This window comes from Ochlerotatus camptorhynchus, unplaced genomic scaffold (assembly GCF_037179485.1).
Source record: "Ochlerotatus camptorhynchus isolate MF236.1 unplaced genomic scaffold, CSIRO-AGI_Acam_v1.1 ptg000050l, whole genome shotgun sequence".
Classification (NCBI taxonomy): Eukaryota; Metazoa; Arthropoda; class Insecta; order Diptera; family Culicidae; genus Ochlerotatus; species Ochlerotatus camptorhynchus.
The window spans coordinates 352,530-376,600 of record NW_027040540.1 but is presented as its reverse complement, the minus strand read 5'-3'; the positions used below and the strand labels follow the sequence as shown (position 1 = coordinate 376,600).

General features: G+C 38.8%; 1 protein-coding gene across 1 annotated transcript in view; it reads left to right on the top strand.

Annotated features, from left to right (window-relative positions):
• Positions 1–1,354: 1,354 nt before the first annotated feature.
• The window catches only part of LOC135717139 (uncharacterized), a 57,272-nt gene continuing 34,555 nt past the window's right edge, over positions 1,355–24,071 (top strand). The window contains exon 1 of the mRNA XM_065239089.1: positions 1,355–1,392. Coding sequence (XP_065095161.1) covers positions 1,355–1,392 — 38 coding nt within the window. The remainder of the gene's footprint in view (positions 1,393–24,071) is intronic.

The window sequence follows — 24,071 nt, the reverse complement described above, 5'->3', positions numbered from 1 at the left end:
AACTGCTGATGAAGAACAATGAAAAGGGCCACACAATGGTTTCTACCGAGTTAACAGACGATCGTGGGACACACATCGAAAGTGGTCTGCTTCTGTCGACAGCCGAGTGAACACTCTAGTTCATCATGTGTCTTCCAAATATAGAAGATCCAGCCGCCTTCTTCAGAAAACTCAACTCAAAATGAGCCTGCAACATCACGAGAACCTGACAAAGATGCAATCCAATCTGAAGATTGACTCTTCTGTTATCTTCAATGTTTGCCTTGAGATGAAGGTCACCAGTTCAAAGCTCAACCCCGGACAAGTCATGAAAGATCAGCAAAGTGTTAAAGTGACAATAATAAAACAAAACGAAAATATGGAATTTCCACAAAAAATTACCATCGAGTAATGCAAAAGACGTCACTATTCAACTTGTTAATTTCGTCAATGAAACAGATTTCCTCTGCACAGCATTCACCTTCACTTAGACTACTACTTCGGAAACTCCACTGTTGACATTCTCTCTGTTACCAAAAATCTACCTTAACGTTTCTAACAGATTAAAGGCTCGCTTCCGAAATTGGCACACGTTAACTAAACTTACGGACTCTATCGTAGACAAACAATTACGCAGTATGAACATCCAGGTGCTAATCCCCAGAGCAAATAAATTCCACCAATTGAAATCCATTTTGGCACATTCTTCCAGTCAGGTATCTCCAAGACGACGACTCATTACACACTCTCCGCTGTCAAGCAACAAACAGAACCCCTAGCAAAAAAAAAAAAGACAACCGAACACCGAGTACAAGGGGTACGTGGAATGTGTTTGACAGTTTTTCCCAATTAGGCGTATCAGCAGTGATTAAATTTCTCCGCAATCCGTTCTCTATACGGTCGTCCTAGCATCCCAGCATCCCAGCAGCAGTAGCAGCTTACATCAACAAATCTCCCGACTGCGTCCCAACCCACCACCCACTCGACTCACAAGCGAAAGAGAGCCCTCCGGGATCGATTTAATAAGGAAACAGAAATTTTCCACACCCGACCACCATCTGGAATCGGCTGTCTGCCTGCCTTGCTCCCCCTTTCCTTTCAGTCAACCCTTGTTTTTCTTTATCCCACACGACGAACGGGTGGCCGACATGACCAGTGGAAAAAAGAGCAAAAGGGTTCAAACCAATTTTTCACGTGAGTTATTGATTTTACTTCCACCCTTCTTCGCTTCCGTGTTCCTCGTTCTCGCACATAGATCCTGTCCTTGTCAATAGCGCGGTCGGTCGGTCGGTCGGTCCGGTTGGCCAAGCGAGAGAGTTACGACCAGTCAAAGGTGGCAGCAGTAGTGGTAGTAGTAGTAGCAGCGTCTAACCGAATGGCGATGGTGCAGGCAGAGCCCACAGATGAGCTTAGGTGAGTAGAGAAATGAGACCATCCCAGGTATGCTCCTCCGACAAACAACGTTCCAAGGGTGATCCACCGGACCCGACTCAGACCAGCCCGGATTCAACCAATAAAGCGCGTCTGGACTGAAGTACCGGGTCAAAGCGAGGAAAGTAATGAAAAAATACCTTTCTATCAAATATTTATCCCCTCTTTTTTATTTTATTTTATGATGATTTATTTAATAGATATTAATGCTCCCTTTTCCCCTGCTGCTGGAAAATCCCTCCAATTCCAGCGAAATTTCGCGCAAATCTCTAAACAGCGGACAGAGCGGCGATGACTCGCCAGAGTTGGTCCACAGCAAGGAGGGTGCAATTTCATCAAGCCAGGCCAGACAAACAGACTACCGAAAATAAAAATAAAAATAGCGCCAGCAATACTCAGTCAATTGACGATGACACAGTAAAACGAGATTGGGCCACGTACCAACGCAGGACCGAACCGAACCGGAGGTGTCCGGTGATGGAATGCGATAGAACCCATTTAGCAAAACAGGGGCACGTTATGGTCCCGTCCCGTCGTCGTCGCACATGTACGGTCTATGTGCGATGCTCAGCTGTTGCCAGGGGTTGCGCAGTTTGAGGTTAGGTTATGAACGGCGAGGAGGTGTAAAAAGGGAAAAAATGGGGGTCGGAGAGGAAATGAGTTCAGGGTGAATGGTACACTAGAAAAGAGGGAATTGAATTCTATCGTCATTTTAGTGCACAAACTACTGCCGTGTAATAGGGTGGAATTTTTGTAAATTTTGGATTGATATTAGGGAGTTTTACGTCTTCGTCAACCCCATAACCTATTTTTGTCAGGAGAGTAATTAAATCCAGCAGGCTTAACTTTGAATTATACAAAAAAAAAAATATGCTCTCAAACCCTTAAAGCTCGATTCAAAGTAAATCTGGACGCACGCTTTAATACATCACTGCGCCCCTGGTGGTTGGAACAAAAAACGTTTGACAGGCATTTGTTGATGTTTCATTGACGAAGAATTTGGTGAAAAGATTTTCTCGATTGATCGACGCATCCCGAAATTACGGATCATGGAATTTGAGAAAAGAAAATTAATTTTGAGCAAACATCTAGAGAACGTGGTCTGCCTCAAATATAGCAAAAGTGTTGAAATTCCCAAAGTCAACGGTGAGTCTTGTACTCAAACGTTACAAGGATACTCTGAGTTTGGATAAAGAACAGCGCATCTATCATAAAAGTGGCACTAGGGACAAAGTGCTGAGGAGAAAGGTGTTGAGGATCGTGAAAAGCAACCCAGGTGTCTCCATACATGATTTGGCAAAGAAATGCGATTCCAACTTTTCCACCATGCATAACATGGTTTCAAGAGAAGGATATAAGTCTTTTTGTGCCAGTAAACATCTGAATCGCTCCCCGAAACAAAATTTAGTGTCCAAAAAGCGAGCACGATTCCTATACGAACGAGTTTTGACGAAATTTGATGGCTGTATTTTAATTGATGACGAATATGTCAAAATGGCTTATTAACAAATCCCCGGACGCAAATTTTACCTGGCAACTGGTCGAGGGGATATCCCTTCCAGGTATAAATTTGTTTTTGCTGATAAGTTTGCTCGGAAACTAATTGTTTGGCAAGGAATCTGCAGTTGAAGCCTTAAAACCAAGATTTTCATCACATCTCACACAATGACGTCGAAGTGTCTGAAAAAGCGGATTTTACCCTTCATTCGGCAACACAAGACCAACGTTATGTTTTGGCCGGATCTAGCCAGCTGCCACTACTCTAAGGAGGCACTAGAATGGTATGCTGCAAACAATGTTAATTTCGTCGCCGAAGAGATTAATCCTCCGAATTGCCCTGAGTTCAGACCGATCGAAAAATATTGGGCAATTGTCAAGCGAAAACTTCGAGGATGCGGTAAAGAAGTGACAAATGCACAACAAATGCGTTTAAAGTGGAATAAGTTCGCCGGTACAGTGTCACCAGCGACTGTGTAGATCATTATGGCATCGATCACAAGTAAAGTGCGACAGTTCGTTCTAAACGGTGAAATGTAATAACTTGTTACATATCGTTTGAAAGCTGAATAAATACCCTTTTGTTTGACGTTTTGATCAACCGTGTATATTGTTTAATTCTTGAGTTATGATCACTTGAATGCGTCCAAATTTACTTTGAATCGGGCTTTAGTTCATCCTCCAGTATTACCGAAGCCGTTATTTCCCCTATTAAGATTCAATCATTTGAACAGTATCAGACAGTGAACTTGACTTCAAACCAACAGCTAGGTTTGTCTGTTCAACCAGTTTGTACGGTTAGTTGTTAATAATAATTTATTTATTGTTCGTCTCGAATTTGTCACAGGCTGGATACACAGTGATACAAATTAAAAAAGGACTTTTAAAGTAACCTATTGTAGGTTGTTAGTAAAGTTGAGTACATCATGATTGTTCGAACACCCCCAAAATTTAAAGTTATTGTTTAAAACACAATGTTGGGATAGTGATCGCATACTGTCAAGAGTTATTTAATAATTAATCAACCAATTGTTGAGTTTTAAACGGTTTTGGAAAGCAAAATTTGATTTTTACAAAATTGAGACATCGCATTTTTCTAACTTTAGACGCTATTAATGTGACTAAAACATAATCCTCCCCCTCGCTTTAATATCACGTATTTTCTATGTAATCTTGAGGCTCTGTTCAAAATTTGAGATAAATCGGTCAACATTTAACGATTTGAAGCTATTTTTTTTCCAAGTTGAAGCTTAAAATGTATAAACAAATACCATTTTCAAAGTGTTGTCACTAGATGGCGTTTCAAACGGCGCAAACATCACAAATCATACCTATTATCATAATAGAAAATTATATGCTTAACAACTTTGACTGGAAGACGATCCCAGTTGATCCTGAAAAACTATAAGCTTTGTATTGAAGCATCGTCTGACTGATTTTAACTTTTATTCTATCTATTCCTTTTATTTTTTTTTTCGTTTACATTTTTTTTAAAACCAGCCAAAAATTTACAGCACTCAAATATCGATAAGTCTGTGGCACACAAACTGCGACAGAAAAGCTGGCTATTCTGATCGTAGCTTAAGTTGAAAGCCCGCGATAAGCTAATATGCTATAAGCTACAGTGTTGGGAAAATATCAAAAAATCAAATCTCATTAAATAACAAGATCACATTTGATTTCCGTAGACGAAACAAACAACTGTGGTTGATACTGCAAGCTGTGATATCGCAACTCGAAATATCAATCTAACAAAACTCACCAACTGCAAATCTCACCAAACTGTGGTGAGATTCAATTTCATGATTTTTGCTTTACACCCGAACGCAACCGAAACTGCCATTACGGCTAGCAGCGGTCACTTCGTGTCTGCCATCGATGAAAAGTAAAAAGAGATAGCAAACTATACTTTCTCTTTCTAGGAAAACGATGTGGAACGGAATCATTTGTGTGTCGAGTCAACTCTCTGCTTGATTTTTGCACGTTGTGCGTAGTCTCGCAATATCAAAGGAGCTTCCCAACAAACAATTTTAGCTGCAGATTAGCTTATACAGCCAAAATTTGCCTTATGCAGCTAATTTTTGCCTGTATAAGCTAAGCTGCAGCTAAAATTGTTTATTGGGTTGTAAACTCAATATCAAGCATGATATTTTGTTTCAATATCACGCGTTATATTGAGAGCGTATGAGGGCGGAAAAATATCAATTCAAGAGCAAATTGTCATTATGTCGTAAGTAACATTCACACCGATCCGAGAAAAATAAAGTTTTGTTTTGATGACCGAAAAGTTATTCCTATTTCCAATTAAACACATATAATCTCATAGTGATAATATATTTAGCAGGGTTTTAGTCCTACAAATGCAAATTGCTAGCTTTCATGCTAAAAATACTGGTTTTTGAGTCAAAAGTTATTATACATCGTTTGGTGGTCACTATTGTTACTTAAGTCAAAGTGTATTTACCAGGATATTCGGGAGAATTATCAATTACGTCTCCTTACATGCAGCCCATTCATCATTTTAGGACCACCGAAATCATCTTCGCAACAAACAGTTCGATTTATTCACTTTAATAATGAGAAAGCTAAACGACGAACGTACACTTTCCACGGGTTTCTCAGCGCTGTTACTTAAGGCAAACGGCATATCCATAGAAATCGGTCGACTTAAGTAACACCGAAAACTATTTTGATCGCAAGGTGAACAGTTTGAAAAAGTAGTGTAAATTTCTGTTAAGTATGATGCACATAAATGGAGCGTCACATATCATATAAGTTTACATTGTATATCATGTAAAGTTCTGATACATTCCATTCAATGTAGCAAATATTGTATACAAAAGCCCATTGTTGTAAACAACATTGTTCACAAGTTTATCGGTTGCATGAAATGAAACACAAGTTTACGTGAATGAATGTTTACATCACTATTAAAATTCAGAATTTTTATCTGTGTGGTTACGTCAGAAAGCAATTTGACTGGTAAATAAATTTAAAAATGAGATGTGATCCTATATTCAGACAGTATATAATGTAATAGCTGGAGCAATGATTGACACTGATAGCTCGACTTTGTTTACCTTTGTTACTTTCGACGTAATGAAAATTTGCTCTTGAATTGATTGATGATTTTGCCAACACTGATAAGCAATAAGCTTGAAATGCAACGATGAAGAACAATAAGTAACCACCAAGCCAGATATAGCACGCTTATCGCCCTTTATGCAATATAAAGTTAATATGAGAGCGTTTATGATTAAAGGCTCTCAATAAATGATTAATTTTCAATGAATAATATTCGACAGTCTATGATTAACGAATAAGACTAATGAATAAATCTCTATTAGAATGATTAATGATTGTGATTATTGAATGAATCTAAATTAATGATTATGATTAATAATTAAAAACTATTTTACAATGTTTGGGTTTATTGTAAGTCGAAAAGGCAAAAGGCCAAAATGACAAATGGTTGAAATGACAAAAGAAGAAAAGGAATAAAATCCCCACAGAGAAATGGTTGAAAGAAGAAACGATCAAAAGGACAAAAGGTCGAAAGGACGAAAGGTCGGATTACAAAAGATTGACAAGTAAAAGGTAGAAAGAACAAATTGTTGATACATCAAAAGTTTAAAGAGACATAAGGTCGAAAGGGACAAAAGTTTGAATGGCGATAAGATCGAAACGATGAATGTTTGAAAAGCCAAAATCGGATGTATATGTATATTCTTTAATATTTGGCTTTCAGATAACTTTTGTTCACTAACTAAGTAGACAGGTTTGAGGGGGGATGTTTGGCAACTATTCACGGTCCATACAAATTTTTAAAACTGTGCATTTACAATCGTCTACGTAGGGGGATGGGGCGAGAATTAAAAAAAAATTGTCTACGTAGTTAACGAACAGCCTCTAAGGCTCAGTTGACTTAACTTTACAGAGCCGAGGATTCTTTTTCACGATACAAAATATCGTTAACTATAGTCAATATAAACACTTTATTTTGTGCTATCCAATAAGCCCCCTCCATTAGAACGGGATCCACTTTCAGTGGTTTCATTGCATGGCAGTATCGTCGACGGGGGCAGACCACCTCCATTACAGCAATGGACGCAAAACGTGGTCATCACTTTCACACTTGTCACGAAACGGTTGCTTTCCAAATTCGACAACGCATCTACCGACAGAACTGTCGATGAAAAACAATGAGGAAGACCCCACAATGGTTGCTGCCTAGTAAACAGAGTGGTCTGCTTATGTTGACAGCCGAGTGAACACTGTCGGAATATTAAGTTTACTTATTATTGAATAAAATAATACGAGCTACTATCTATTCAATATTAAATTCTTAGAAAAAGATGTCCATTCTAACAAATGGATGAAGTTTTGGATTTAGACTTTTAACCATTGTCCCTTTTAAGCTTTCGTCTTGTTGTCTGTTCTGTTAATGGATTCCATAATAAACTTGAAAAAATATGTTACAAGCAGAACTGGTAAATATCAAGTTTGACATGTGACAATGAGAAAACAGGTCCTCTCACTATCACGAGACGAAACTACCTATCAGCTTTCTTGTCATGTTCCAATGATCAAGCACTCATTGGCGTAGCAAATGGGGGTGCCAAGGGGGCCAAGTCCTCTCCAGAATGATCTAGCCCCCCCCCCTCCCCCAGGAATTTTGGGTATTATTTTTAAACACTGGTAAGCAGTATTGAGGTTGCTTTTTATTTGTATTGATTTTTATGAATGTCTACTTATTTTGCAAAAGTTCAGAAAATTGAGTAGAAGTGGGAACTCTAATTTCGATTTGGAATCTTCTTAGAAGCTCTTATCCGTATAAGCTACGAGTGAATAATAAATTGGTACCGAATGGGTTCAACCAAAACTAGCTCCATTTCAAATTAAAAATTAAAAATAACCCAATAAGCTTTTGTAGAATGAATTTAAAATAGTATCTTGTCAGCAACAAGGGCACAATCATAGAAGTTTGGAGTTCAGTTCTCAGAATAGAATTAAAGATAGATTTGGGACTTAAATCTTGATTTTTTTTTTTTGAACTCCGTGATCAGGAAAGTTAGTTAGTCCGATGTATCGAAAACAATTTTGGATAAATGCTTTATAATTTTATTTTTTTTTTCTTCAAACATTGGAATCTGGACATTCGAAAACCAGTAGGTATATTTAAAGTCTGAAGAAAATTAAATTATAACCTGATTTTCATGATTTTTCTATGACTGAGATTCGAAATAACAAAATCCAAATGTTGTTTTCGATTCTTATCTCGAAGAATTTTCCTCTTGAAATTAACCTAGGTAAATTTTCCAAGGTCCTTGATTACGATTTTATTTCGAAGTCCAAAAGATTAAAAGCTGGTCCGAGCTCGAAACTCTCCCTTAGGGCCTCCCTTAGCTCCGTCGATAAAGGCGCAGCTACAAAGCAAGACCATGCTGGGGGTGGCTGGGTTCAATTCCCGGTCCGGTCTAGGAATATTTCGGGTTGGAAAATTTCTCGACTTCCCTGGGCATAGAAGTATGATTGGACTTGCCACACAATTATACTAATGCAAAAATGGTACAGGCATCGAAAGCTCTCAATTAATAACTGTGGAAGTGCATCTAGAACACTAAGTTGAGAGCACGCAATAAGCTTATATGCGACATGCAATAAGCTTGAAATGTGAAATGCGAAGAAGAAGAAGAGCTCGAAACTTTTGGTTATTTGGTATTTTTCTATATTGAATAACATTTGGTCGATTTTTTCTGGAGTTTTTTATGAAACTTTAATGTTCGATTAGGTGGAACATACGAAATTATTAAAATTCTCAATTCATTTTTTTTATATTCATATAGGTACTAGAATTTTTAAGATGTTACAATCTTGGGAGGAGCTTGCAATTTCACATTAGTCTTTAATTTATGATGAAAATGATAATAAATTATGATTATTATGATCTTATTGCACGAACTTTTATTAACATTTGAATCCGAAGAAATCAAACTAAATCTGTATCAGAGATATTTATTTTGTAATTACAAAATATTTAAAACATATGGGATCGAGATCACAAACAATTTTCGTTTAAACTTTCAGAATTTTAAGAATTGTTCATTGACATATATTTTGAACAATAGCCAGATATTTTTAAAATTATAAATTCGAAGATCTTGAAATTAATGTTGGTGTTTATGTCTGTGATTTAATTAATGATTGAATATGGAAGATCTTTAAAAAAATTACAAAATTTATGGAATTATGTAACTATTAGAATTATCTAATATGAGAATTTTCATAAGTTTGAGATCCTTAAAATCCTTATGAGTTTGTTTTGAAATAAATATAATTAAATGTAATGTTTCACCATTAAAATGATAGCAAGCCTCGCCATAATAGGTCATATTATTTGACGAAATGGAAATGTATCCAACAGGAAAATCAAATAACAAATAGCTTTGACGACTTTTGATTGAATAGCAGTTCAAGAATGTCTATTTAACCGTAGTTTAACAGAACAAAAAAACGCCACAGGCCCCCCTAGGCCTCCTCTAGTAAAATTTTCTAGCTATGCCAATGCAAGCGCTCATGAGAATAATTCTTATGCGGTTTTGACATCCACATTTCCAACTGATATAGATTGATGTAACAAGCAACCGTATGTAATCGGTTGATTGAATAAATTATTAAGATTTCTTCGGTACAAGTAAGTTTAATAGCAATAAATGAGCATGTAAATACGATGATCACAACACTGTCACGTTCTGCCATGACAAAGAAGAACATCTCTATCATCGTTTCTCATCCGATGATAGTGACAGAAGTAGGGGAAATGGCTCTAATGTTGGCCTATGGATCTAAGATTGGGCCCATCGCAAAAAATCTACTATTTATCAATTTTATCTTGATTAACGCGTCATTGGCACGGTACTAATGGATATTTTTGGCCGCTATTGGAAAGTTAGTCGATTGCAGCATTTATGTATGGGCCCATATTAGGGACATTTAGGCCGACATTACGTTCATTTCCCCTATCTCTGTAACTATCGCGTGAGATATTTCATTGAAAATGACATTTGCCTGACCTGGTTTCAAATACTCAGGATATCTCATATTTAAGATGAACATACTTAATAAAAAATCTTCGACTTTATAAAAATATATATTACCTGAAAACCCGTTAATTTCGATGTCTCATAGGTGTAAAATATTCTTCGCCGTCTTTCTGAAAACAAATCTGGACCTTAGAATTATCCAAGAAATTTGGACTGCAATGGATTTTAAAGTTTCAGTCATTTTGATTAAGATTCAGTCACTAATTTTAAGAATAATTTGATGAACATTTCATATGAATTTTTTGAAAAATTTAAAAGGAATCTATAAAAAAATTTAAATAGAATTAATGAATTTCAGGGAACTATTCCAATGTAGCAGGTGTTCACTAAACAATGAGAATGATTTCAATACTATTCTAACAGAACAAAACATTCGCAGATAAATATCACTTTAGGTGAATGAATCCCCACATCCTCTATGTGAAATAAATTAATAAAAAAAAAAACAAAAAAACAATCAGCATGTTTGTAGTTCTGTGTCAAAATTTCAGCTCAATTGATCATAACAAAACATAGTTGCAACATGCCAAAGTTGGCTAGTTTGTATGAAAATCGGCCAACTCTAGATAGAGCTGGAACAAGGGCGATCATTTGTCGAAACTCAAGACTCGCAAAAGCAAATCAATATCACCATCAGGTAGGGGAAGTCTTCCCCTAACCGATGGTTATGTTGGTTTGCGTGGGCGTGGCTTGAATTCTTAGAAATAATCGAGAGAAATCATTGTTTACAAAAAGCTGTTAGGCCGTAATTCCAGCTCTATCTAGAATTGTCCTATTTTAATGGCCACCACTGTAGCTGAGCGGTCTTTAAAAAATCCGTGCTGCTTTTTTTAATTTTTTTTTTTTACTTGCTGATTTTTTTTGTCGTTTACGATCGATTCTAAATGTCTTGGGATGCAAGAGATAATGACAAATCCACGATAATTACGGATGTCAGATTTCTTGCCTGATTTGAAAATAGGCACCAAATGCGAAAATTTCTAATTTTCTGGGGATTTTCCAGAACAATGTGTTAATCTTTATCAAATCTTACGATACGTTTGGAAATTTTAATAAATTTGGAAGAAATATAAAAACATTCCATATTGTGAAAAAAAAAATCCGTTCCTTCCTTCAAGAATACAGGTGAGTTGAAGAGCAATGAAGCTTCAGATTTTATGGAAATCAACGTATGAACTACAGGAATACGGTGTATATTCAGATTGACTCAAAAAAGTTTGAATAGACTAATTTTAAATAGTGAAGTTTTACAAGTAAGTAGCTTTATTCAAATGACACTGTTTTCAAACTAAATACGTTTTAGTTGATCCCATCAAAAGCACCACTGTCCACCTCCATGATCGAAATCTTTAGTTAGAGGTCCACACTAGTGACACATGACATTGGCACAGATGCGGTCGGATACACTAATACACATAACTGTGATCCTCTCTTGTATCCCACCGACTGTCACCCCTTTCTCATTCCTTATCACCGGTCCGGAGAAGCCATCCGAAATATCGAAAACGCATTGGAACGCACTTCCCTCTTCCGACACCCGGAACTAAAAGCAGGACACCACGTGGCTGCTCCCCGGATGTCGGTTATGTCGGGTGTTATTGGGTATGGCAACCGACGAGAGCAACAAGGCTGAGGAGTAAAAACCCACATCCAAGCTCTACCGAAACTATTTCGACTCACGGGATGGGTGGCTCCTGCAACACATCACATCGCATCGCCTTCACTCGTGTATGCATGCTTGTGTTTAGGAGCTATATGTGTGTGTTGGTGCGTTCGACAAAACTGTAATTGAACACGTTCGTATCAATGTGCAGATAAATTAAATTTCTTCTTCTCGAATTTATTAAACGCCAGACTTGGCCAGACGGACACACTGCATTCAGGAGATGTCGACCCCTTCTTGCTTTTTTTTTTTTTGGCAGGTGACTACACGTGCTGTATCAATGCACGTTTGTTGGGGGCAAGGAAGACGAACATTCTCAATCTTCTGGTGAAAGTGTGAAATGTTTTCCGGTCTGTGGCGTCGTCCTCCTGTCCGGAGGAAATTGGAAAAGAAAAACGAAATCCAAGTCGAAACTAGAACATGGTTTCCATTCGAAAGAATATTGCTTCCGATGCACATTGATGATACATACAATTCCCAGATGTCAGCGAGAGGTACGAGAGGGGAAAGGGAACCGGTTGGTTTGGTACATCAAGATCTGGATCGCCACCGGACAACCCCTCCGTGTGACAGCTCATCGTTTCTTCTCCCGTGTATGTTTTGTGTTACGTCAGATTCTTAATTGGAAATCAATTAAGGTAGAGGGGCAGCAAACTGTTTTCTTCTTAACGATCCACGTTCCCATCAGGGTCTTATCATGCAAATCGCACAGCTCCGGTTTTGTGTTTTGTAGGTATGTTTTCGTTAACGAAGCCCACCACGAGCACATGTCTCTGGGCCAGCAGCGCTACCCACTGAGAGTCGTCTTCTTCGGTCCAAAAAAGGACTTAGATAAAGACGGTCTTTGGCTGCTGCTATTTGCTTGACGCGGTAGGAACTCACACACAGTGAGGAACCGGTATGGATGAGAATTCATCTCCCACTAATGAGATATTAATAATTCCCTATCGTGGTTATCTTGATCGATCTATGATGTGCGTTGTTCTACGTCGCAAGGGGAAGTTGTTTCAACTTGGTTCAGGGGCCACCATTTTCCAATTCAGTTAAGTTTGCGTGGGAAATGAAGGCAACAAGAAAACAAATTCAAGTCTACGTGGCCAAACATTGTCACTAAACGGTCGAAACAAAAAATATTACAATGTTGACAGCATCATGAAATTTGCTTAAAACTTCACCTCACCCCCGTTCCGATTGAGACTTCATTCAGGCGGGCACAATCGTTTGACTGTAAAAATCCATCATGCAATAAATTAACTAATTACGTCCATTCTGACATCCCATAATCATTCGAAGTGATCCGAGAGACAACGACAGGGGAAAAAAAATGTATCAACCTCAACCTCGACAAGCCAGCAAACCAGCTGAAACAGCCGCGGCAAGCCGGGAACCGAGTGGCAAAGCATTAACCGTGTCAAACATTGCATTTAGCCGGGGCATTAGCGAACGTGACAGCAACAGCAACAGCGAGCATCATCTCTATGAGGAGCGTCGCATGCCGAAAAAAAAAATGAAAATTAAAGTAACAACTTTTTTCTCAACCTACCTACATTTCCAGAAGGGAAAATACCAACCGCCGCACCGATGTATTTTCCCTCTGCCACCGTACTGCGCTGACTTTTCAGGAAGAACTGTCCCTATGTTAGGTAGGGTAAAAAGTTCCGACCGCTGCTGCTGCTGCTGCCACCGACCGAATCGAGGGAATTAAAACAGCTGCTTCTAATTTTCCCCCATGCCTCGTTGTTGTTCTTGTTGCGCCGGGTTCCTCCGTGGTGCGATGTGATGCGTTTTGGGTTCAACCCTCCATTCCATTAAAACGATATAGCGACCCAAACTCGTCAGCGTCCGCAGTCAGCTGACAGAAGCAGATACAGGCCGTGTGGTGCGGATGCCGGTCGCCGGGGACGACACTTACCAAATTAAGGTCGGTGCTTTTCTCTATCGCTTTTTTTTTTCTTCTGGTTCCTAATCGATTTCTTACTCTAAACACCAATGCAGTGAAATGATTTGATGCTTGGAAGCTAGGTTGTAAACTTTTGGTGGTAAAGTCTAATGATGAGAGAGATTTTTCCGAAAACAAAAGTTGTAGGAAGAAGCAATGCATGATTATTTCAAATACGGGGCTGTTCATAAACTTGATTTTTTTTCCGTCGATCTTGTTTTCCGTGCTGAGCACCAATGCTACCGACGCCAGGGAGGCAGCTCCCACACCTAGACCCTGCCTATCTCAGGCTGTTCATAAACTACGAAGACACTTTAGGGAAGAAAGGCGGGAGGGGTGGTAGGTTTGGCAAGTTTCTATGCACAGCCAAAAATATGTCACAGTGCAATCGCAATACGCCACAACACACCAAAAAACATATGCAATAACGCAACAGACGTAAATCTTGCACGTATGATAGGTGAGTTTACATCGATGTGCTCGATTCCATCTAATTTCAGTACAATTTTTTTCTTTCGTAACAATTAAAATTGCATCATATTTACTACGTGCATCCAATTTGATGTGATATTGATTTTTATTTTTCAATGTGTGGTCCATACAGATTTCCCAAAAAAAGTACACGGCGGTTTTTTTTTTGTGAAAAACCTAAACAATCTGCCGGAACATTTTATTCAGTCTCGGAGTAGTACCAATAGACTGAGTGAATCCAATCTTTATTTTTCTCAAATTCGGGAATTTTTCCCTGGAAAATCCTGGCTAACCTGAGAAAACATGAAGCAAATTTACTCATCGCTGAGTTCCTGCACTTTTGGCGATTATGAGTGAACTAAACTCAAATTTGGGTCGTTCTCATTCGCCGTGTAGAAGCGTCTGTGCCTAGGGGCACGAACGGAAGTTTGACGTAGGACCGTAGCATTTAGTTATTTTAATTGATCTATTATCTTAACTCTTTCTGTTTTTGAATTGGTGGCCCTGAAAAGGGCCGGTTTTTTTTTCGAATGGTGGCCCTGAGGAGGGCCGTTATTTGTTTTTTTTTCTGGTATTCTTTTGATCTTTGTGATTATTGATACCTGAAATTTTAAAAGTTTATTTGTGATATTAAATTCTGAATGATGATATTGCTACTTACCTGTATCAATAAGTATGGGCCGATGGTAAGAGAAATAGGTGATGAATACTTGACATCTAAGATCTGGAATATGTAGCGCAAAGGCCGTGGCCTTCTGAATTTGAATTGGTGACCCTGCAAAGGGCCTTTTGTTTTTCAAATGGTGACCCTCAAAAGGACCGTTTGTTGTTTTTTTTTCCTGGTGTCTACCGAAAGGGTTGTTGGAGTTGGAGGGTACGGAACGAATAGTTGTTGCCTTTTGGCGGTTTTTGATCTAATTTCCGTCCTTCTAAGCACAACCCGCGTTTTACCTCTCTTTTCTGAACGAGTTTAAACAAAAAATGTAATATTTCTGTCAAAGATGACTTGCAAATTTATTCACCTTTCCATACGTACCGTTGAATTTGATATAAAGTCACAAATTGTTGAGATATTGTTTTAAATCTAATACTGCTTATTGATTCTTAATTCGTTCTACGAGTTTCAATTCCGTCCTAACGCATTGAAACGCCATTAGATTTTCTTTATCCTACGGATAAACGTAGAAGCAGGGTATTCGCTAGGAGCGCTTCTTTTGTTTTGAGAACAATGCGCGTAAAGATTCATAAAAAGCGCTCTAATAGGATTTATGTTGTAGCTAATGAACTAACGCATCGGAACAGACCTATTATTGATTTGTGCACGGTGAAATCATTGATATTATTGATCTTTTCTGATCGATAGAACGGAAATGGGCGATTACGACGAAGTAGCGCTTTACCCTATTTGTTGATATTGTTGTTATATTTTGGATGGAGAACTATCACGAAATGCATAAACGTGCTACCAATTGACGACTGCGGGAAGGTTTAGAGTTGGATGATTTACGCAAGTTTATTCTCTCACGGAGAATCAATGACCCAAAGCTGATAGTGATTTTCCAAACACTGCTTTTGGCACAGATTGATGATTCTTTGCTGTTATTTCTCTGCATGGTTAAAAATATTTCAATTTTGTGAACCTGTTTTACCCACCATCTAGAGATCTGAAAAGAAATTCTATAGCGTAGAAATATAGTGGCCCTGAAAAAGGCCATTTGGGATCCAAGAGATTTACATGCTGTTACTTTCGGGATGGCGTGCTTTAGCCTAACGAAACGACTGCAGTGGAACGTCCGAAAGAAGGTGAAGCTACTCAGAGAGCCTCCAATGTCCGCGTCCTTCAGGGTCCTACCAAATTTGTGGTAACCATCTCCGTCGCTAATGAAACTGCCATTTTGGATGGGTGGACAGCATGCTCAGTTGGCTTTCCTGGCAGCCGCATTACGCAGGTGATGGATCTTTCTAGTCAAACTCAGCGGTGTAACGTTCGAAGGATGTCGCTGCCGTTAGTAATGCTTCTCATTCTGATGTCCGCGTCCACTTTCTGGTTCTTTCAAATTAGTTGTGACGACTGTCCTCACAGCTAATGGAATTGCAACTGATCACGTTCACTGAATTACAGTCTGCATAAAACTTGCAGAATAGTTAATTAGGCCCCTTCCTTTTGGAGTAATTTTCGTCAGAGTCTTCCTAATTACAAACCAAGTATATGGCAGCATTCACACCAGACCAAGACGTGCTCCAACCAGCATTGAATTGGATTGTTGTGAAAGACCCCCTAACGCTACTTGACTTTTTCACACCAGTGCAAGTCGATGCCGACCGGATGACGGCGGTCCAGTCATGCTGCCTATTGAGGGAAGCCTCTCCTCCGGTCGATATAGGTGCATTCGTCGTCGTCTTCGTATTGGTGCGATGCGTGCTGTTTCACTCATACGTCGTGTCCGTTGCTCGAAAGTAAATGACGAAGAAAACCATTTGGCATGTGCTTCTGTTATCGCTGCTTTTCTCCTCCCTTCCATTCATTAGTGAAATGGTGAGCGGTGTGCGCAATGTATCGTGTGTTCGATTTGCGCTTTATTGTTATGTCCGTGTTTGGGATTTTTCGTTACATATTTGAATTTTGATTTTTTGAATGTGACCCCCAGTAAATTAAAGACGTAGTCCTACGTCAAAATATGTGCGATTGCCTGCGCGGGAGAGTAGGGGGTGCAGGTCTAAAACCTCCCTTAAACATTCTACGTAGTTTATAAATAGTCCCTACCAGGGTTGCTTCCACTCACTTGCTGTAAAAAAATAGTTTTCGGAATTATGCAATCATTAGATGTTATAATGCTATGTTTTACTTGTAAGTAACAAGAAGAGGGTGTAAAGTATGTGTTTGACTTATAAAACATGTCAATTTCGTTTTGAAAGCGTCACAATCACCGATCTTATGATTCGTGAGCGTTCACTCAGAGTGAGCGCTTACGAGTCGTAAAACCACTAATTGTGATGCACTGAAAGCAATATTTACAGATTTTATGTGTCAAACATTTACTTAATGACCTCTTCTTGTAACTTAAAAGCACTAATTAGCATTATACTATATCATGATTTCATAAAACCGAAAAACATTTTTTTATAGCAAGTGAGTGGAAGTAACCCTGGTCCCTACTTAAGCGTCTGGCTTCCGATGGACGGCTTACACCCATCGTACGGGGAAATATTTACAGTGCGATTCCATTTCGATCTCTGGTCAACGTAAGGAACAATTAGGTATTATCACCACCTCCAGTGGTGCTTAAGGCCAATGTTACTGACTTTGTCATCGTCACTCACTGGGAGAAATGACTGTCACGCGAACTATTGTCAGAATCTCATTCAATTGTATGTTAATGGCAAAAATTCACTGTTAATATGTTACTATGTTCGTATGACCGCTATTATGATGGTCCCCCCTTTTACCCCTACAAAGGTTTGAGCTGGACGATTTATCTTAAAGATAATTAAATATGACACTTTAACCAGGTAAGCAAACAAAATTGAACTGGTTTCAGTTACAGATATAAATTCCCTCTAGATTTTACAGTTGCTTCACAGCGATACAAATGTGGAAAAGCTCAGGCGTCCACCGCTTAGTTCACCTTTTTGTCCACCTAAAATATTCATAAGTATTACAAGCAATCAAGAGTTCATGAACAAACAACAAAGCATCCTATTACTCCGCAATCTGATGCTGTCATAATTTTCAGCAATGAATGCTCACGAACCCCCAACATTTTCCAGAAAACTTATTACTAACTCAAGGTATCTTCCAAATAAGCTTCAAAATTGTATTTTTTTTATCAAATTTTAAATTCACTCCTCTATATCCGTAATACGCGCGCGAGGCTCAAACCTTTGTAGACTACTTTTTTTTTTTTTGAATAATCCTCTACTATTAAATCAAATATTAAGAATCCATCATCACCATCGTGGTGAACAGAAATAGTTTTTGCAGTGCTACAATAATTATTAAAAAGTCGTTATGACAGCTATCCATATAAAATAATCCGTTAGAGATAACTTCGTCAAGATACATAATTTGTCAATTCCTAAAAAAAATCACTGGATAACTGTTTGAAAGATAGTTGTAAGTGTTGCTGAACGTTTTACATGTCTAGGCATCGAATTGAAAACAGTTATTCCTTTATAATATAATGCATTTTGTGAAGCACAAGTCAAGCAATGTGGTGTTCTTATTTCAACCATTGTAAGGCGTCTAGCATCAAAGTTGAGGAAGTGAATCTATTACATCTCAAAATCAAACGCATTATTTTATTTTGCAAGCGCTGTAATCTCGATATTTGTGTTGCATTGGCCAGAAATAAAATGAAAGGGCAAAAGTCTAGATGAGGAGATATGATTGATTTTTATAGCTGTTTTTTAATGGAAATAGTTAAATCGTTTTTCAGTCGGCATAGATTTCCATACTTCTTGGCAATTTTCTTGATGACATCTTGGGGCAGAGGTACAACCGCGTCATCTGCCGCTCAAAGGTAAATGCTTCGAACGAATTTTGATAGCAAAGATTACATCCTCAGAAGAAAGGTTCGTGTATTTGCTCATTTTTTCTATGCGTTGCTTCCACCTTCGCTCAAGTGCAGCGCTACTGTATCTGTCGCTTGGATTCTGGCAAAGTGGCCAGTCTTCTTGATATGATGTCTTCGATGATAACCAAAACTGCACATGTTCGTCATTGACTACATTGTCACTGAAAATAGGCATGGTACCTCTTGAAGATCATGTTCCGCTCGAGTGAGTGACACGGTATTACCAAGCTGAAGGTGGCGGGTTCAATTCCCGTTTCGGTCGAGGAAATCTTTCGGGTTGGAAAATTTCTTGACTTCCCTGGACATAGAGTATCATTGTGCTTGCCACACAATATACAAGTTCATGGAATGGTATGCATATAAATCGCTCAATTAATAACTGTGGAAGTGCATCTAGAACACAAAATTTAGAACCAGCAAAACGCTCGCAAAAGAAGCATAAAAGCCTCGGATAAGGATAAGAAGGAGAGTGAAGAAAGCTATTTTGTCAATATTGCCATGGTCGAGATTTTGCAGTACAAGGCAAGGGAAACCATTTCAGGATATTTTCTAAATATTTGATGGGGGAAGTTGAAAAAACGTTCAGGAGTCAGCAGATTAAAGAAACGTTTAAGGAGATTCCTTGTAGAATCCACAAATGGCCGCCACGTAGGCTATTAATGCACTTTCACCTCATATTTTCAATTACGTAAATCTCGGAAATTAGAGCCCCATTTCATCTGAAATTGCTACTGGATGTATGCTGCACTGCAAAAAACGTGGAGTAACAGTTTCATTACAGTACGTGTCATGGAAGTTGATATGTGTGCACTTAAAGTTTTGAAGTGGTAGCAAGAATAAAGATCTCACAGCGAATCATCTTAATAGAAGGTGAAAAAAATTCAGGGACAGTCCGAAGAAAGTTCTAGGCGAAATCAGAAAAATCTTCCTGGAGAGATCAAATAAAAAAAATCAAGAACCATTTTTAAGGAAAAAAAATCCTAGTTTGAAGTAGTCAGGACTAGGAATCGGTGGTAGATCTTACATCCCGTAACGTACCAGAAAAAGGTGATCTACCCACGTAACGGGGCTACTTTTCCTTGGATGCGTTTTGAGTTTAACTTCCGCTTTCATCCGTACCCTCAACTCCCTTGGTTCTGCCAATTGTTTTTCCTTAGCAGCATTATGCAAAGTATCATGGAAGTCAGAGTGGAAAAAACCAAATGGATTCGTCAGTTGGCGTTAGCAATGGGCGATCTTGGATCGAAACACAAAAGATCGATTCTTTTGGTGCGATTAAACGATTTTTTGAATCGATCTCAAACACGACAAAAATCGACTGGATCGATCCTTTTCATTCGATTTTTGTTTCGATCCAACAAAAAAAATCAATGTATTTGCATTTGCAATTTAATATTAGATTTGTACCTGGAATCTTCAGCTCACGCTCGAGCAGTTAAAATTGTGTCTGGGCCGATCTATAGAGTATACGATGATTGCACACATCTGTCCCCCACCAAAACCAACCGGAGGCCTGTGGGATATTCATGTCTAAATGGTAAAGAAAGTTATTAATCTACATTTGTACATATGTACAAACATTCACTTCTTATGACATATTTCAGGTTCATGAGTCCTCTGCTATGTCAGAACTGGATCGCCATGGGGGCATATCGGCAGAATTACAAAATTTCTTGCATCAGCCTATTTTCCCACGTTCTGTTGATCTTTTTCGATTTAATGTATATCACCATGTAAACCTCATTTCTCGCACTTACCTGCTTTTACACTCCGACCATCTAATCGTTTTGTTTCATGTGTTAATATTCCGTTTTTTAAATCGTTTATTAAATACAAATAAATCGAATATTATAACCTGTTAAATCATTTACCTAATCAAGAATCCTGAGCAAAAACTTCCACATGTCAAGTGGAATCAAAATAGTAATTTACTATATTCTCACGTAGACCATCCGTTAAAGAGTTCGATCGGCGGTACACGGTAAAGACCGTAAATCATGGAGGAGGTTATGCTCCCTTATGCAGAAGAGAACATGCCTCTTATATGGCATTTTCAGCAAGACAACGATCCGAAACACACTTCTAAGTATGTAAAGGAATGGTTTCGTGCAAACAAAGTGTCGGTTATTTCATGGCCTAGCCAATCTCCTGACATCGACCCCATCGAAAATTTATGGAACGAGCTTAAAAGAAAGTTATCTGGTCAAGCATTTTCAAATAAGGAACAACTATGGACCGAGGGGGCGACACATCTAAATCTCAATTATAGATGCTCAAAAAATCTCACACTAGCGAATAAATCTTCGAAAAATCTTACCATTTCTCGCATCTTCTTGCATCGCGCATCATATTTTTGCAGGAAATCTTCAAAATCATGATAAATCTTCTTTCTATCTACTCAGCGTACGCGCAGCTAGCCACAGCAAAACACAATATTTCCTGCATAGATAGAGTCGTCCCCTTCGCTATGGATAACAGTTCAAAAAGAGTGGTATGCTATACCAAAGGAAACTTGTCAGTGCTTGGTTGAGGGCACAATAAAACTTATACGATTATTTTTAAGCTGTCTGTACTATAGTTTTATGCAACACCTATTTCACTGACCAGGCATATTTTAATTATGATTTGAGTTTTCTCGTGCAATTATTCAATTTTTATTACACAATCAAATGCTTAACTTTAAAGTCGAATTAAATGAAATTGAATGAACATAACCTAAAATTTCGCATTTATTTTGCCTACACCTATTTTAATGACCAGCAGTAATGCATGTTACACTCACAACATTCACTGCGTACGTACTACACGATTTATTTCTAAATGATATCAAGCATCACACTAAATTAATATTATAGATGAAATGTCATAACAAGATAGCTTATGTAACGTAATATCAACTCTAGACTGAACTTGGCTTAATGTGTACCAACTTTCCTATGATCCGTTATATTTGAAAAATTCTTGTGCCATTTTGAAAAATGAATCGATTCAAAAGATCGATTCAAAATGATTGATTACATCGGTGAATCGATTATTTTCAAAAAAATGAATCGATTCACTAAGATCGATTCTTGCCTCAAGATCGCCCAAAGCTCATCAGGTTAACTTTCTTACCGTCAAAACAACAATCACTGCCTCTGACTTGCAGCAATTTGCAACCAAAACACTTGCTTCCTTACATGTTTCCCAAACCTTTAGGTATTAAGCTAGTCAAATCTATCAGAAAAAAAGCATAGCTCGAACGAACATTTCCAAACAATCCTCTTCTTGCAACTTGCTATGCTCCTCTTTCTGAATGCTAAAAAAAATATTCAGACCACCTCTTCGGAGAAAGTAGTCCCTAATTAGCTGACCGCACGTCATGAGTCATTGCCATCCATGCGGTCGGTCGTCCGGTCGTATGCGTTATCCAAAGCACCGTTGGGTTGTTGGGTGCAAATGAGTTCAAGCGTGAACGAAAAATCACCTCCAGCAGCAATCCTCCCACCCACGCAAGCTCGGGCACGTTCTTCTCAACCGCCGCCATCGCCCGGTCGAAGAGGTTTTGGTGTGGTCGTATGAACGAACATTCAAGAAATCAACCAAATGAGCCAGGTCATTACAACGCCAAACTCCTGTACACTTCGATTCTTTCGAGACCGCTGAATCTGGGGCCATGTAAAATGAGTGCATTAGCCCAGTGTCGGCTCTACGCTACCATAAGATTGGCTCTTCTTTCCTGGCGGAGACACACGGGTCGAAATGAAAGGTAAATAAGCTAATTAGAGTTGATATTCAGGCCTTTCTTTTGGGGATTTGTTCGGAGACATGGGTGGTGGAGCGCATGGCGACAACCGGTGTGGTCACGCAAGTGAGCGAGGAGAACCTTTCCAGTTTAAGTGGTTTCACCAGATGACTAAAAAAGGGCATCTGTGTGTGAGTTAGACAACGGAACAATGCTGTTCAAAATCTTGATGTTCTTTTAATGAGATTGGTATTTAATTGAGATAGGGATCTTAGATAGGGTTGAACAAATTTATCGATGGAGTAATACAATTCATAACAACCATGTGCGGGAAACTGTTTTGTTCTTCGCCGGTACAAGAACACTAATCAGTCTTAATTGAAGAAAATTGTCCAACAACCCGTCGGATTCCCATCAATTTTAATGGCGATTACCCCTCATCATTGCCATTGATAATTTAACGAGATCTGATCGATCGGAACTGCTGCTGCTGCTGCTGCTCCTGTAAGCTCGGATTGAGCGAAGCTAATTCACTTCCGCAAATGCGAGCTTCTTCGAGTTCTCTTCTGTGATTGACTGTGCAAATCTTCCACAGCCACTCAGCCAAATGTTGGTTTTTGCCTTTTGCGGGAGGCGTTAATTATGATCAGCATATAATAAATGAATCAATGATCCAATTTTGTATCATTAGAAATGGATGATTATTGAATTATCCGGCTCCCGCACTCTAATAAGCCACTTGGCGGATTGGCAATCAAGTTCGATAGGTGAGAAGAAGGAAGAAGGCTAATTTGTTCGATATCCGAGAACTGAAAGAAATCCGATGCTTCCTCTCACAGTCTACTCTGCAATGTTTTCGTGGAACTGAATGTGCTCTTAGAGACCGATTTAGTTCTGAATGCATCGAAAATGGGTTTGGTATCACGAGAACGATGCATGATTACTACCGCTAGCTATCGAGAATTAAATATTTGAGAATGATATCTCTGTCATGTATCAGTGTCGTTGATTGTGTGAGTATGGTTGTGGTTTCTTCGAATTGATATATTCCCAGTAAGATAAGACTGCTGGCTCTGTGAAATGTGATATCGAATGATGGGAAGGAATACTCCATTTGAAATTAGAACTTCTCATAAGTATAGTAGGTATTCTCACTGGAAGCATCTCTTCACTGCACAATGGGGGAGAAATTCATCTCGAAGCAAACGAGCCCGGCGACCTGAACTGAACTGAAGGAATAATCCTCTAATTAATTACGCGAAGGAATTCAATAAAACTTGCTCCTTCCACAAGCTAACCTCCGGCGGAGGAAGCAATGTGCATGTAATAATGGCACCGGATGAAAGAGAATACCCAAGCAAGGAAGCCGCTCCCGTATCTCAATCCACTATCTTGAGACATTCACGTTCATGGACGAGGACAACGACAACGCGGGCGTCCCAAGTGCAGCTTCGGTTTATCGAACATCATCGCACCACACCGTTCCGCACCGCACCGAGCTTCTAAACTGTGGCGGCGGCAACGTTATCCAGTGACAATCGATTTAATTAAATGTTTAATAAATTGATAATCCGTCTTCATTAGTTCTTCCTTCCGGGTGCAGAGTGCTGCCCTTTATATTTGATAACGAAGGCATGTGTGGCGTCATGATCCGTTCGTACTCTTATCGATGAGATTATGACTGAAATAT